General features: G+C 40.2%; 1 protein-coding gene across 50 annotated transcripts in view; it reads right to left on the minus strand.

Moving 5' to 3' along the window:
* Positions 1–15,919, minus strand: part of madd (MAP-kinase activating death domain) — an 83,671-nt gene that overhangs the window by 34,358 nt on the left and 33,394 nt on the right. For 28 of the 50 annotated variants that reach the window (XM_061670305.1, XM_061670303.1, XM_061670293.1 and 25 more), the window contains 14 exons: positions 15,496–15,668; positions 15,119–15,354; positions 14,862–15,018; positions 14,670–14,773; positions 14,297–14,490; positions 13,887–14,140; positions 13,519–13,649; positions 12,693–12,794; positions 12,422–12,463; positions 5,679–5,738; positions 4,040–4,148; positions 3,725–3,911; positions 1,596–1,746; positions 1,174–1,377 (listed from right to left, as the gene is read on the minus strand). In XM_061670305.1, coding sequence (XP_061526289.1) covers positions 1,174–1,377; positions 1,596–1,746; positions 3,725–3,911; positions 4,040–4,148; positions 5,679–5,738; positions 12,422–12,463; positions 12,693–12,794; positions 13,519–13,649; positions 13,887–14,140; positions 14,297–14,490; positions 14,670–14,773; positions 14,862–15,018; positions 15,119–15,354; positions 15,496–15,668 — 2,104 coding nt within the window. The remainder of the gene's footprint in view (positions 1–1,173; positions 1,378–1,595; positions 1,747–3,724; positions 3,912–4,039; positions 4,149–5,678; positions 5,739–12,421; positions 12,464–12,692; positions 12,795–13,518; positions 13,650–13,886; positions 14,141–14,296; positions 14,491–14,669; positions 14,774–14,861; positions 15,019–15,118; positions 15,355–15,495; positions 15,669–15,919) is intronic. The other 22 variants (XM_061670289.1, XM_061670281.1, XM_061670288.1 and 19 more) reach the window with 4 other exon arrangements.

Consider the following 15,919-nt stretch of genomic DNA (forward strand, 5'->3'; position numbering starts at 1 on the left):
TATGTCACAACTGAATGACGCCAGTAGAATGTTTTGTAATGTGTGCATGTAGCTGCATAACAACCTGAAACAGACATGGCTTTTCAAGTTGTGTCCAATATGTGAGAGAGCAACTATGGTACGATGGACGTTACAACACACAAAGCACCTGGAGAGCCACACCAACGTCAGAATGCGCTCTGACTCAGACCACAGAACAGAGAAGACCCTTCATAAATTGAAGTGGTTTGGCTTTCCAGTTAATAGATTAGGCTAACTGGAGATGAGCATGGAATGTGGTTGATGGGCTGACAAACCACCAGGTGAAATGGGAGCAGTTGCAAAAGCTGGTGTGCACATCTCACAGCATTCTGTAGAATTGAGGGTGCAACTTCGAACAGGAAGAGAAGGGTTGCAAGGTCGAAAGGTGTCAAGTAGCTTGACTGCAAGTGTCCCTGGTATACAGACCCAGAAAATTTTTCGACAAAAATCTAATTTAAACCAATTACTGTACTTGGTGCTTTGGCCATTAGAGAACCCAAATAATTCTATTTTGTTCTTAACTGGGACTGTTTCCTGGGAGTTATGTTTCCACAATCCATGCTGAGAGCAAAAGGAACTGCCATTTTCTACATGTTGTAGGAACCTGCAGTAAAGGCACAAGCGATTTTTCTAGTCATGCCCATATGACAGGTTTACCTTGGCCGCTACTGCAGATTTAGGTATTAAAAAAAACACAAACTAAAAGACATGCATTCAAGGTGCTGAGACGCTGACAAGAGACCTTTTGAGAGGAGGCAGACAGGGACACAAATGTTTTAGGGAGGCGAGACAAACGCAATCCGAGCAGGGACACAGGGCTGTACAGTATTCCAAACATGATTTTGTTTAAATATTGCAAACACTTATGGTTATTTTATGTTGAGGGTTTTATTTTGGTTTTGTTTTTTTAATAAATGTTATGTTGACATATGAATGGAAAATTAGCAAAAAGACTACTGCACAATCTTAGGTGTCCAAATTCATAGAAAGCCAATTCAGCAATAATGTATGGAATATTGTAACTCGTACATTGTCATGAAAGTAACTTTCTTGGGAATGGTTGGAGAAGGGATAGGAACTGGTTCTGGGATTGATGAGCTTTGTAGGGGATCTCAAAGCGCACATGCAACGAGGCTGGAGTGGTGTACACACCAATCGAGGCAATAAAGTTCTCTTCATTCAGGCTCCGGGTGTCAAAATGGTGGGCTCCTCTGCCCGTTGTGTGATGTGGCAGCTGCAGATGAGGAATGGTCAGAAGACCTTGTGGTCTAGCTGTCTCCATACGAGCAGAAGGGCTCTCTTTACTCCCCGGGCTGCCAGCACTGTCTGTCGGGCTTCTCTTGCGCTTTTCAGGGTCTAACAAGTTACCAAAATTATAGGGGCCACAGACGAAGTTCACCAAAATTAGAGGACTTTTTTTTTTAGCATAGTTAGTTCAATGAAAGAGAGGTTGACACAAAATGGAAGACAAAGCTTTGGCCGGTGTTAGAAGGCAGAAACTTTCAAGATAAGTGATGACCAATTGTTTTAACTATCTTAAAAGAAAAACCACAAAGATTCTCTGGGAAACTAACCTTTAGTTTGATAATGTGTGCGTGCTATCTCCAATAAGCTGAAGACACTCGCCATTCCTCCGAGGCCTGCATTACTGTAGGAATGCTCCAAACTGGATACTGTACACTTCAATATGTCCAGCATGCCTTTGTACACCTTCCTGCTGACCTCCTGAAAACAAAGATGATTCATATTAAATTAATATTAACACAAAGAACTGCTAGAAATGGAAACATTCCAAACTACAGATCCTTAACACTAAGTGTGCAAAGCTCTTCTATTTTTGTCAGTTTTCAGTTAGAAAAAGAATACCTTAAAATAAATAAGAGTAAAATTATAACAATCATTATTATTATTATAAAAAATATTTTCTCACTCTCTATTATAATATCTCTTACTTTAGTGGTATTTTCAATTGTGAGTTACCGATTTGACTTAAGATTAAACAAAAAAATACAGAACAAAAATAAACAAACACTGAAAAAGTAGAATAAAGTTGTAATTTGCTTATTTTTTCTTTTTAATTCAAAATATTTCAAGTGATGTAAATGTATTTTCTTTACTGTAATTTAAATATACAGTGGTGCATCAAAATGAAATGAAACATTACATTTTGACCAAAGGATTTAGTTAAATTAAATTAATTGTGTGATGCTTGTATGAGTGTGTGAATGTGTATGCGCTAAAAACACTGTACAGTGGGGCAAAAAAGTATTTAGTCAGCCACCAAATGTGCAAGTCCTCCCACTTAAGATGACAAGAGGCCTGTAATTTTCATCATAGGTATACCTCACCTATAAGAGAAAAAATTAGGAGAGGAAAAAAAAAAAAAAATCCATAAAACCACGTCTGATTTTTAAAGAATTTTTTTAGCAAATTATTGTGGAAAATAAGTATTTGGTCAATATCAAAAGTTTATCTCAGTACTTTGTTATATACCCTTTGTTGGCAATGACGGAGATCAAACCTGTTCTGTAAGTCTTCACAAGGTTTTCACACACTGTTCCTGGTATTTTGGCTCATTCCGCCATGCAGATCTCCTCTAGAGCAGTGATGTTGTGGGGCTGTCGCTGGGCAACAGACTTTCAACTCCCTCTGAAGATTTTCTATGAGGTTGAGATCTGGAGACTGGCTAGGCCACTCCAGGACCTTGAAATTCTTCATACGAAGCCACTCCTTCATTGCAACGGGGTGATGTGTTTGGGATCATTGTCATGCTGAAAGACCCAGCCACGTTTCATCTTCAATGCCCTTGCTGATGGAAGGAGGTTTTCACTCAAAATATCATGACACCTGGCCCCATTCATTCTCTCTTTTACACGGATCAATCATCCTGGTCCCTTTGCTGTAAAACAGCCCCAAAGCATGATGTTTCCACCACCATGTTTCACAGTAGGTAGGGTCTTCTTTGGATGCAACTCAGCATTCTTTCTCCTCCAAACACGGCAAGTTGAGTTTTTACCAAAAAGTTTTATTATTTTCATCTGACCATATGACATTCTCCCAATCCTCTTCTGGATAATCCAAATGCTCTCTAGCAAACTTCAGACGGGCCTGGACATGTACTGGCTTAAGCATGGGGACATGTCTGCCACTGCAGGATTTGCAGGATTTGAGTACCTGGTGGTGTAGTGTGTTACTGACGGTAGCCTTTGTTACTTTGGTCCCAGCTCTCTGCAGGTCATTCACTTGGTCCCCCCGTGTGGTTCTGGGATTTTTGCTCACCGTTCTTGTGATCGGGGTGAGAGCTTGCGTGGACCCCAAGCTGCTTACCTATTGCAGATTCAGTCTTCCCAGCCTGGTGCGGGTCTATAATTTTGTTTCTGGTGTTCTTTACAGGCCTCTGTCATCTTTTAAAGTGGGAGTGTAGAGTTTTTTTTTTCGGTGTAGAGTTGATTGAAGTTTAAATGGCATTCCTCATCTAATAGTTACAAACTCCCGAGGCAAATAAAATATATTCATATCTTGGCACACTGTAGAACCTGCCAATAATTTGTCATTGATTAAGTAAGTTAATAAACCATATGTGATGAAATATGAAATATAATTTAGAAATCCGTTAATTAAAAAAAGTTGCCAATTTTTTTATTTTTTTATTTGCATCACTGCAACAAAATAATACATGATGGGGTAAAAACAATCATCTTACCACATCTCGAATTATCTCCTGTCTGGAGTCTTCCTCTGACTGGCTGGCTCTGTTGAGTTTACTCAGAACAAAGATGCGGAGCTGTTCATTCTCCAGCAGGCGGCGCACCTTTTTCATGTTGAGCCAGCCGACACCTTGTCCATCCAGGACACTCTGTACAACCTCCTTTAAAAACTGCTGGTTTTCACTGTATCAATGCCACAGGCTCAGATATATTCAACAGATACTTTAATGCTGTTCATTAACAGGGATAACAATTTTGGACATGGGGCTGTAATTTTTCTTTAAATACAGATTGCATATTTGAAAGAATACCTTGTGTTATTGATGCGACCCTGTGGAGAAGGTGATTCCCTCTTCACCGTTGGGCTGTGCTTGATAACAGAAGACTTCTGGTCCACAAGTGGCCGGGGTGGACGTGCACCTGTCAAACAAAGCAAAACAATGAGATTTCGAAACACCAATAACCTTAAAAAAGAAGAATAAACTTGCACACAAGGTACAACTCAGTGGAAGTCTGAGTGGGGCATATTTGTACCAGGACAGCAAAATAGTTTTCAAGTAACATTTTTTCCACTCTTTCATCACAATAAGAGGAATGGCACAACTCATAATCTCCTTATAGTGACCACATCACTGGAGCTCCTTGAGATCAATATCACAACAGGAAGGTTAAAGGGCAAAATAAACCAACATAGTATAAACACACGCAAGCACGCACGCGCACGCACACACACACACACACAAAGGAGCCCAAATTGTGCTCTGGGTGGTGGCATTACATTAGGTTGAAGCAAAGATGTGTGACCAAAACTTTGTCAGTAATTTCATGCCCAACAGAAAAGAAGGATGGATCGCTAAATTCAATGAAGAAAATAAAAAAGGTACAAGCACACTCATTTGAATTGCCGCAAAGCTGTTGATGACTTATTGAGGGTTGTGTGAATCATGTTATATTTATATTTTTATTATTATATTATTATATTATTATTATATTATATATTTTTAGGGCGGAACAGTGGGCGACTGGTTAGCACATCTGTTCTGAGGAACGGGGTTCAAATCCCGGCCCTGCCTGTGTGGAGATTGCATGTTTTCTCCGGGCACTCCGGTTTCCTCCCGCATCCCAAAAACATACGTGGTAGATTGATTGAAGACTCTAAATTGCACGTTGGTGTGAATGTGAGTGGGAATGGTTGTTTATTTCTATGTGCCCTGCGATTGGCTGGCGACTGGTTCAGGTTGTACCCCGCCTCTCGCCCGAAGATAGCTGGGATAGGCTCCAGCACGCCCGCGACCCTAGTGAGGATAAGTGGTCAAGAAAATGGATGGATGGATGGATAATTTTTGAGTTTGCAAATGTGTCTTCATACATTCTAAACACAAGTCCAGGCCAAAGAAAACCAAAAATCAACTGAACTATACATATCACACAAACAGTAATTACTCTGCTGTGTACAATATCCCACTAGAAACAATGGATATCAGCAATATGATATTCCTGACATAAATACGGTACAACATACTGTAGCTCAACAACAGAGGTAAGTATACCGCAGGATTCCTTTTTTTTTTTTTTTACTTCACCCAAGGTTTATCAGCTGCATAACAGTACTGTAGCTACGATGCAACTACAGAGTGATTAGGCCCAACTACATCAAGATTGTAGAAGCGGGGGGGAGAGAGAACAATGTGAGTAGTGAAGTTATTTTTTAATCTATCCTGTTCTGTGCTGGTATCCTGTGGTTATCTGTTGCATAATGTGGCACTTCACTTAAATCCATTCCCACACTTAGGATGTTTGTGATAGATGGCTAAAATAAAACACTAAGTGAAGGGAGGACAAAGTGAATCCTTGATGACATATACAGGGGAATGAGCAAAGGATGTGGGGAGATGTAGTTGACTGGCTTGGAGAAGCATGCAGCTCACTCAGAAAAAGAGCAGAACCCACCTTCTCCGCTCCCCGGGCCGGCCTCTGTTATTATCTCCATTAGAGAATTTAGCCCAAATACTGCACACAAAACTCAAAATTAGTTGTTGCCAAGAGTGGACAGAGAAAGGGATACCGGCCCAGACAACCAGTCTGAACATCAACCCATAAAAACACCATGCATGCACAATTAAGATAACTCCAAACAGAAGAAAAGTAGCAAAAAGAGTAAATGAGGGCCCATGATGTCCTGATGATGATATGATCCCAGAAAATGTTTAGTACGATAACAACTAGACGTTGTACATAGCTAGCTGTTGTAAATGTGGTGTAAACCTTAAACTCACATTAAAGCCAAAAGTATGCTTACACTGGACAGTAACTACTAGCCAAAAATTAGAGCAAAACTCCAAAGCATCAGGACACCCATAATAGGCCATTATTGTTAAACAAGTCATATTTGCCAAATACGTGGAGTAACCTTGAAATATAAAATAAATCCTAAATATTAGGGAGCCACATAATACAGTAAGACGAAACAAGAGTCGTGTCAGGCGGGGAAAAGTCAACTCACTGGGAATTCCCAGAAAGGGAATATCATTCAAAGGCAAATGGAACTTTATCAGATGGTGTATACTGTTCCCCCGCTATTTGCAGTGATAAGGCCTGAACCCTGCCGTGAATAACGATCCACCTAAAACCCTAAAAAGGTTTAGAATTGCCTATTGATACCACAAAGCACTACACGAAGCTCCTCAATTCACTTTAATATAGTGATGCCTTGAGATACAAATTAATTCATTCCGTGACCATGCTCTTCTCTCAAAACATTTCCTCATTTCCCATTGTAAAATACAGTCGTAAAAACTTTTTAGAAGAGAATGTAAAGATATTCCCTGGTTTGATGAAGTGTAAGTGTTCTGTAAATTGACTGTCTGTTGTACAAGAGCGGCTCCAACTACCGGAGACAAATTCCTTGTGTGTTTTGGACATACTTGGCAAATAAAGATGATTCTGATTCTGATCAAGTGAAAAGTCTCACACAATCTGATTGGCCGTAATTGCCTACGTGTTTAAAATGCGCCCGCTAGCGTACTCAAGCCAAGTTTTCTGATGGCTAGCATATACAGACCCTTTCCAAAAAAATGAATATCTTGGAAAAGTTTATTTATTTCCATAATTCCATAAAAAAATTGTTTTACTTTCATAGATTACTGATTCAGGGCCCACAATTTAAACAATTTCAAGTATTTATTTGTTTATGTTTTACATAATTTGGTGTTGCAGTGAGGCGCCTGGTCATTCATTTTAACAAAGTTAAGACACACTTTTGTTCGCCGCCGTTGGGCACAAGCACATCATCGTGCCCATTCTTCTTCGTTGGTTTATACCGCTTCTTCGTAGCTTTTCGCCACTTCTTCGCGGCTGGAGGACTAGGCATCGAAATTGGAAACCAAAATGTTTTTATTTGAACGGTTGCGGGAGAACCGGAACGTTCGTACCGGTTCCAATCAGTTCTCGATTCTTGATGCCCAACACTAGGTGGGACTTTTTCCGTCAACTTGCAATTAAAGAGCCTATCTCACTAGCGGAGACGTCACCGAGACTGCTGATAGTGATCAGTCACGGTGACTCCAGGAGACCAAAATATTACTTGTGCTTTCACTAGAGACGTATCCAGACAACCTCACAACTAATTCTGATCATATATATATATATATATATGTGTGTGTGTGTGTGTATATATATATATATATATATATATATATATATATATATATATACACACACACACACACACACACACACACACACACACACACACACACACACACACACACACACACAATTTAAATAAATAATGGACATCGGTAGAGACGTCCATATGAATTTTGGTAACGATCGCACACAGTTTTGTGACAAAGCGACTGAGCTTTTTCTACATAGGGAGACACTAAAACATTCTGTAAAATTCAAAATAATGGGGCGATCTGTCTGACATTTTCAGAGGTTGAAGTGAGCATAGGGAGTAACGTCCATATAAGCTTTGGTAAGAATTGCTCGCAGTTTGGCGATATTAATGTACTTTAGGAGCCTTTTCGCTATAGTGTGTATTGAGGAGTCTCCAAAAGGTCTACGCTGAAATCAAATGTTCGATTTCAGTGTGACTCCATGGCAACACTGCTAGAAACCAGGAGACTAAGAGATGTCCCGAAGACGTCGCCGCAACTTGTGGAAACTCAAGTCACCATTAGGTCGCCAACTATTCTCTAGGCCCTTAAGTAAGCCTTTTCCCAACAATGCAAGTATAAACGTGACAGCATAGTGAACATGTTGACGAAGCAGCGTGTAAAGAAACGTTACAGACTTTTGAATAGTAAAAATCTTGATGCAAAACAGGTTGCTTTGATGTACAGTCCCGTCGTAAGGTATTGCAATGGCAAGGTCAATTCCTTTGTTTTTGTTGTATACTGTAGACATTTGGATTTCAGATCAAAATATGATGAGACAAAAGTTCAGAATTCCATCTTTTATTTCATGGTATTTACATCTAGATGTGTTAAACAACTCAGGACAGAGCACCTTTTGTTTGAAGCCAACCACTTTTCAAGTGAGCAAAAGTATTGGAGCAAACATTATTAAATTGAAATTATTAAATCTGAAACCCAAATGTCTTCAGTATACAACAAAAACAAAGGAATTGACCTTGCCGTTCCAATACTTTTGGAGAGGACTGTACGTGTTGTGCTGTTATTAATGTCACTACTTGGCTAACTGGAAACTTGATTGAAACCATGTGCCGGACCATGTGTTCCCATCCTGCCTCAAGGTCTGCGCGGACCAGGTTGCTCCAGTCTTCACTCAGATCTTCAACAAATTTTTGGAAATGTGCGAAGTTCCATCCTGTTTCAAACGCTCCACCATCATTCCAGTCCCCAAGGAACCTGCAATCTCTGGTCTGAATGACTACAGGCCTGTCGCTTTGACACATGTGGTCATGAAGTCCTTTGAACGTCTCGTGCTGGATCACCTCAAGAGTGTCACAGGTCCCCTGCTGGACCCCCTGCAGTTTGCCTACCAAGCGAACAGGTCTGCGGATGATGCAGTCAACATGGGACTGCACTTCATCCTAGAACACCTCGACAGTGCAGGGACCTACGCGAGGATCCTGTTCGTGGACTTCACCTCAGCGTTCAACACCATCATCCCTGAACTCCTTTCAACCAAGCTTCTCCAGCTCAGCGTCTCACCTGCCATCTGCCAATGGATTTACAGCTTTCTGACGGGCAGGACACAGCAGGTCAGGCTGGGGGAGGCCACCTCATCCACACGCAGCATCAGCACTGGGGCACCCCAAGGTTGTGTCCTCTCTCCGCTGCTCTTCTCTCTCTACACGAACGACTGCACCTCAGCGAACCAGACTGTCAAACTCCTGAAGTTTGCAGATGACACCACTGTCATCGGCCTCATCAAGGACGGTGACGAGTCTGCATATCGACAGGAAGCGGAGCGGCTGGAGCTGTGGTGCGGCCGACACAACCTGGAGCTGAACACGCTCAAGACTGTAGAGTTGATTGTGGACTTAAGGAGGCATCCTTCGCCACAGCTGCCCCTCACGTTGTCCAGCTGCCTTGTGTCAACCGTCGAGACCTTCAAGTTCCTGGGAATTACAATCTCTCAGGACCTGAAGTGGGCGACCAACATCAACTCCGTCCTCAAAAAGGCCCAGCAGAGGATGTACTTCCTGCGGCTTCTGAGAAAGCACGGCCTGCCACCGGAGCTGCTGAGACAGTTCTACACAGCGGTCATCGAATCAGTCCTGTGTTCTTCCATCACAGTCTGGTTTGGTGCTGCGACAAAAGGACAAACTCCGACTGCAACGGACAATCAAAACTGCTGAAAGGATTGTCGGTACCCCCCTACCCACCATTGAGGACTTGCACGCTGCCAGAACTAAGACAAGGGCGTGCAAAATCCTCCGCACCCCGGTCACCAGCTCTTCCAGCTCCTTCCCTCAGGTAGGCGCTACCGATCAAAACTAGTAGACATTCCAACAGCTTCTTCCCTCTTGCGATCAACTTCTTAAACACCTAACCTATAATTCCATTACAATAAACTGGCAATTTTTTGACTTGAGTTCGTTGTCACATTTCTGTGGGGCCAATTATGTATTAATCGTGCACTCACTGTAGTTGTCTCGCCATGCTGCACTATTTGCATATACTGGCCACTCATGCCAGAGTAGCATTTGCTCCATTTGCACACTGATTGAGGAGTATCTGTAACATTTGCACAACCAACATTGTCCCAGATGATCGCACTACTCGTCACTTTAAACCGCATACACTCCTTGAAGTCTCAGCGCCCTTTGCACAATGGTCATTGCACCGGACTTTTGCAATATTAGTCATTCGAACTGCTCTAAGTGCTAGAGGCCTCTGCATCTTTTTGCACAATAGTTTTTTGTCAATATCTTTATGTCTCCAAAGTGTTCTGTAAATTGACTGTCTGTTGTACTAGAGCGGCTCCAACTACCGGAGACAAATTCCTTCTGTGTTTTGGACATACTTGGCAAATAAAGATGATTCTGATTCTGAAAGTATATTGCCTGTTAAGGCATAAAATTAATGACTCTATCACTCTGTGCCAAATATTTAAGTACAATTTTTGTGAACAGATCGAATCTGTTTTATTTATTCAACTGGATTTTTTTTGTTCTACATTTCAATGTCAAAGTTTAATATTCTTGAGAATGAAATTAATTGCTCTTAAAAAAGGATATAGTTGAATTAATACTAATTAATTATGATGATATTATATGAGACAAAAAAAAACAACGACACTATTGTTTATTGCGATAATTTCTGGGAAAATATACAGTCTTAAAAAAAACATTTGTCATCGTGACATGCCAAGGTCAGCGGCATCGGCCTATCAGATTTAGAGTGGAAATATCCACGGATGACAAGATGAAAAGAACGATTGACAACTTCTTCATAAAGAATGTTCAGGCCTGATTTGTTTGAAAATCCTAACAAAGGCTCTGACATGGAGAACTTTAAGCACCAAAACTTTTCAGTAAGTTACCGGTCTTGTGGAATTGAACTTTGCTGACGACATCATTAGCTCATCATTTACCCAGACAGGCAGCTATTTTTAAAAATTTTAAACCCGGGAAGACTACCACGTTGAATACAATGCGGTCGGAAATTTGGGGGCACACTTAATTTTTATGCTGAGAGGAAAAAAAAAAAAGTTGGGCACACCAGTGCAAAACGTTGCGAGCCCCTGTCTCCCCACTCTCACTCGCCTTCTCATTCTGCTGCTGGAGCAAGAAGGCTCTGTAGCTCTTGTCAGCAGATATGTTTGAAAAACCTTTGCTTTCCATGTTTTTTTGCTTAAAAAAACGTGTACGACTCATACCTCGAAAAACTCATAAGTAGGATCACTCGTATCTCGAGGCACCACTGTAGTTCTTTGGCACCAAGATGCGGGCAAAGCAATACAAAAAAAAAAACTCAACTCAATTAAATAGTTACTTGGCACCAAGATGCCACAAAATGGTGCCAAAGCTATAGTTTCATGGCTTTGGCTGGCCTGAGCACAAAAATAGCAATTTGGTGAGTTTTCTAGTGACTAACAGAGGACATGTTACCCCCCAAAAAATCTGCAAATAGCGAATTGCGAATATGTGGGGGAACACTTTAGTTAGTTAGTAGATAGTCTTGCATTCAGAGTAAACGTTTTGACAAGGTGCACATCTGAATGGTTGCTTTATGTTGAGGGTTATTCTTTATCAAAAAGACTACCATCACCAGTCAATAAGGAAGGAATAGGAAGGTCTGGATTAACAGCACACCACAATGTATTCTATCTTAGTCCTACTCCGAGAAACCAAGATAGGTATGGGCCTTCTAACGGCAAATACAAACTATCACAACAGACAAGACATACCCGGACTGTCAGGTGCATCTGAACAACAAAGATAAAACACATCGTAATGAAAAGGGACAGAACATTTTCTATGGCAGCTATTCCACATGGATTAGAGCTATTGAGCACCACGCTACACCTGTTTTCTTCTCAGTTTAGAAAAAGAAAAAAGAAAAAATTCCAATCTCAACATAAGTCATCTAAAGGTAATTTCATTTTTGGGACATAATATAGATCAACATTATCAGTTGGCCGATCTTAATGACCAACGAATGGCTACTGATGAGGGAAACAACTTTTTAATTACTGACCCAAACAAAACCCAAAGCATCAAAATGAAATAAAAATGAACACACTTTTAAATAAATCTATTTTTCAAATGTTTTACTATTTTTTTCAAAATGCTTTTTTATTGGCTTAACTTTGTGATACATGCATAATAAAAGGTCAGCATCATGTCCATAAATAGATGATATTCTTGAAATCAAATGTGTTAAGAAGTTTAAAATGAATGCATGTAAGAAGTCAGGATTAGGCCCTACTTCTAATGGTAGAGAGAGGAATCATTTGCAAATCCAATAGGTATGTTTTGATTTTAAGAGGGAACACTAACCCCTAACCAAAAACAAACAAAAAAAAAAAAACTAAATTGTTAAAAATACAGCAAATTAAAAGCAACTGTTGAGTTTTGAGTAAATTCTTTCATATACAAACTTCAGAGAAAAAACGTGTTTAAAATCCTCAATATCCTCCTTCAAAATAGTGCCATAATCGTTTTAGCAATCAGAGGGAGGAAAAAGTCAGGCTATAAAAACAGAATCTCTACAGACCTGCTTGGTCCAGCTCCTCCTCAATATCAAAATTTAAATATTCTTTTAGAAAAGCAAATTAAATTAGGTGAAAAAAAAGCAGAACAGACAAAAACAGTAATTTAAATGCTGAAAAACCTCCACTTTCATGTATGCACAAGGTTACAAGCAATGCCTACTAATACTATAGCTGTACTGTAAGCACATAATACATCATAAATCATTCTTTTGTCATTCTTAGTATGTGATTTAAGCAATGACAAAGCATAAAGAAATGAGGTGGATACTATACCTTTGAGACTGGGGAAAGGTGTCGATTTCTCCCTTGCAGCTTTGTTTGGTAGCGCAAGATGGGACAGACTGAAACTGGTGCCATGATTCTTGTAAAGATTACCTATAATAGATAGATGTACAAGTATATCTCAATAAAATAGAATATGGTAGAAAAGGCCATTTATTTCAGTACCCATACTTTTCAGAGGGCAATTTCCTGCCTAATTTTCTACATTCAAAATCAGTTTCACTGTTTTTTTAAATTGTTTGCTACATAATATTGTAGTTTCTAGAGATGGTGCATTTTGGGTTTGAGTTTGGTGTAAGCTATAATCAAAGTATAAATACACACACGAAATAAAAAAAAATAAAAAAGAATCAAGAAATACAACCCCAATTCCAATGAAGTTGCGACGCTGTGTTAAATAAAAACAGAATACAATGATTTGCAAATCATGTTCGACCTATATTTAATAATCATTAACCTAGAATTTTATGGCTGCAACACGTTCCAAAAAAGCTGTGACAGGTGGCAAAAAAGACTGAGAAAGTTGAGGAATTCTTATCAAACACCTGTTTGGAACATCCCACAGGTGAACAGGCTAATTGGGAACAGGTGGGTGCCATGATTTGGTATAAAAGGAGCTTTCCTGAATTGCTCAGTCATTCACAAGCAAAGATGGGGCGAGGTTCACCTCTTTGTGAACAAGTGCGTGAAAAAATAGTACAACAGTTTAAGGACAGAATTTAAGGCATCAAAAGGCCAAGACATGCCTTTTTTAAAAAAACATTCTCATGCAACTCCATAGGAAAATGGTTTAAATGATATGTTAAAACATTCTTACTTGCAAAAGACATCAGTCCCCCAAATCCATCATTACTGCTGTTGGAAATGGTTGAGTTTGGTGAGCTGTCACCCTCTCCATCAGACTCCCCAGGGAGCCTTAGACTACTGGGACGTGAAGGACGCTGTGCCCTTTCAAAAGATGAAAAGCTCTTTAAAACTCTTTAAAAATGTGCAAACAACTGCACCCAGTTCGAGGAAAATATTAAAAGCTCTAATACAAATCACAATATCACACCACCAAAGATTCAAGACCACCATGAATGGAGAACTAGTTAGACATGCTGGGTTTTGACATTACATGGTTGGTCAGAGAGCCCATTTGAATGAAGAAATAGTTCATTCAAGTGATGAACAAGTTTAACACACTTGTTGCCATTGAGGTTCTGGTTGAATCGAGGGGTGTATGACTCCACTTGCTCTTCTGCATCAGGATCATCTTCAGAGGGGAAGCCATACTGAGGCTCAAAATAGGGGTTGTCATACTCTCGTTTTTTTATAGCCTGGTCCACCAGGCCAGTTTCAGTTGCTGATCTGAGAGACGGCTGGCTGCTGACTTCTAGGACTGGGTTCTGTAGGCCAGAACCGGCTGATGCCTCACTATCAGGTGCTTCCCCTTGTTCCTGTTAAAAAAATAATCGCAAAAATTGATTAAATGGCAAAATGTGTAAAACATAACAATAGATAAATAAAGATAAACCTTTAACAAGCATTATTACTGTGGGAAAAGGTTTTTACAAATAAGTAGCAATTTAACAACAACGGCATTGATGACATACATGGTTCACTCCCTGGATGATTGTGCTGGGACTGGAGCTTGCAGTCGTGCTGGAGCTGGAGCGAAGGGGCTGCCCATCGAATGTTTCTCCCGGAACATCCCCACCGGATGGACCCTCTTCTCTTAAGTCCTGGAACTGTGGGAACTCCACTTCGCTTGCATCTCCCAGGGCAGCATGAGTATGCGGTTGTAGGCCTAAAGCATCAAGGTCAAACAATAAAACAAATTTATAAAAAAAAAAAAAAAAAAAATCTTCTAATTAACATAAAACGAATTAGGAAGTAGAAACAGTAATATACAAATGACTTAGGAAGAAGATTCTCCAATGCAAAATTGAGAACGTTTTATAAATTTGAATAAACCTAAAAACATACTTGGTGTGTCTCCCTGAATGTCTCCTTGAATCATCTCACTCACAAGGTCTCCAAGTGAGGAATAGGATGAGCTGGAGTCATCATACGCCTCACTGTCACTACCACTAGGGAAAAGATACATCATTATCTTCTAAATTAGAACACTAACGTAAATCTAATTGTATGTATTTTCAACACTGTGTTCATCCTTGCCTGTCAGTGGGCTCAGAGTCATTGCTCTCATCCTCAAATGGACTTGCCATAGCCTCAACCAGCTGGGAGCTCCCATCAAAAACTCTGTAAACTACTGGCTGGAGCTGGTGAGCATACCACTTAGGTTTATCACCAATTAAGGATGGATCAAAAACATCTGAAAGCAAAGTATGCAGGGTGTACTATGAATGTTCTTTATTAATGCAAGGAAAAGCTACAAAAAGTAACAAGCCATCAATTTGTAAAGATCATCTTACTATTATGTATTCTCTGAAACGCTAGATTAGTGGGATGAAGAGCCCATTCTCCATAGAACTCTACTGCCTGGGTGTGGGAAAGCTTATCAGCAAAACTAGATCGTCTTGGCCGAGACGCAAGAAAAGACGACGACTGGAAAGCCACCACAGGACGGGGGAAGAGGCGCAAGGTCCGTGTATGTATTTGAAAACCATGGAGAACATTTTGAGAGTTGAAGAACCGCACCATGGCCACCCTGTTGAATTAAAAAAATATATAAAAAGTATGCGTTATTGCTCCTTCTTTCAAAATTTAGTACATGACTTAAACTCTCTGCATAGATGATGAGAAAATTAACAAATACATAACATCAACATAAACTAAACGAAAGGCTTGCCTGGTGGCTACATCCACAGAATCAACATCATTGCCATAAATGAGGGGGTTGAACTCCGTGGATGATGGTGAAGCTTTATCACGTCCAGGGGGAAGCAGGGGCATTTCCTGACCTTCCTGGAACCTCTCCAGGTTCAAAATGGGCTGGGTGTTCAAACTCATACTCGCCAAGGCCTGGAACAAGTGAGCGAGGCATAAACATAGTGAAAGAGCAAGAGTTAAGAAAAAAAAATACCACTTTGGTGAGCCACTCCCACAATAGGCATCAACATTAAGATTTCTCCACAACAATCTACCCCCTAAAAAAGAAAGGTAATCTATTAATTCCAGAAACTAACCTCTTTTAACATATTATCCGATCGCTCTAAATAAGTATGCAAGAAAAATGGATGGAAATTGCACAACTGGCCTCGCTAGCATTTCCA

This window comes from Phycodurus eques, chromosome 2 (genome assembly GCF_024500275.1).
Source record: "Phycodurus eques isolate BA_2022a chromosome 2, UOR_Pequ_1.1, whole genome shotgun sequence".
NCBI classification, from domain to species: Eukaryota; Metazoa; Chordata; class Actinopteri; order Syngnathiformes; family Syngnathidae; genus Phycodurus; species Phycodurus eques.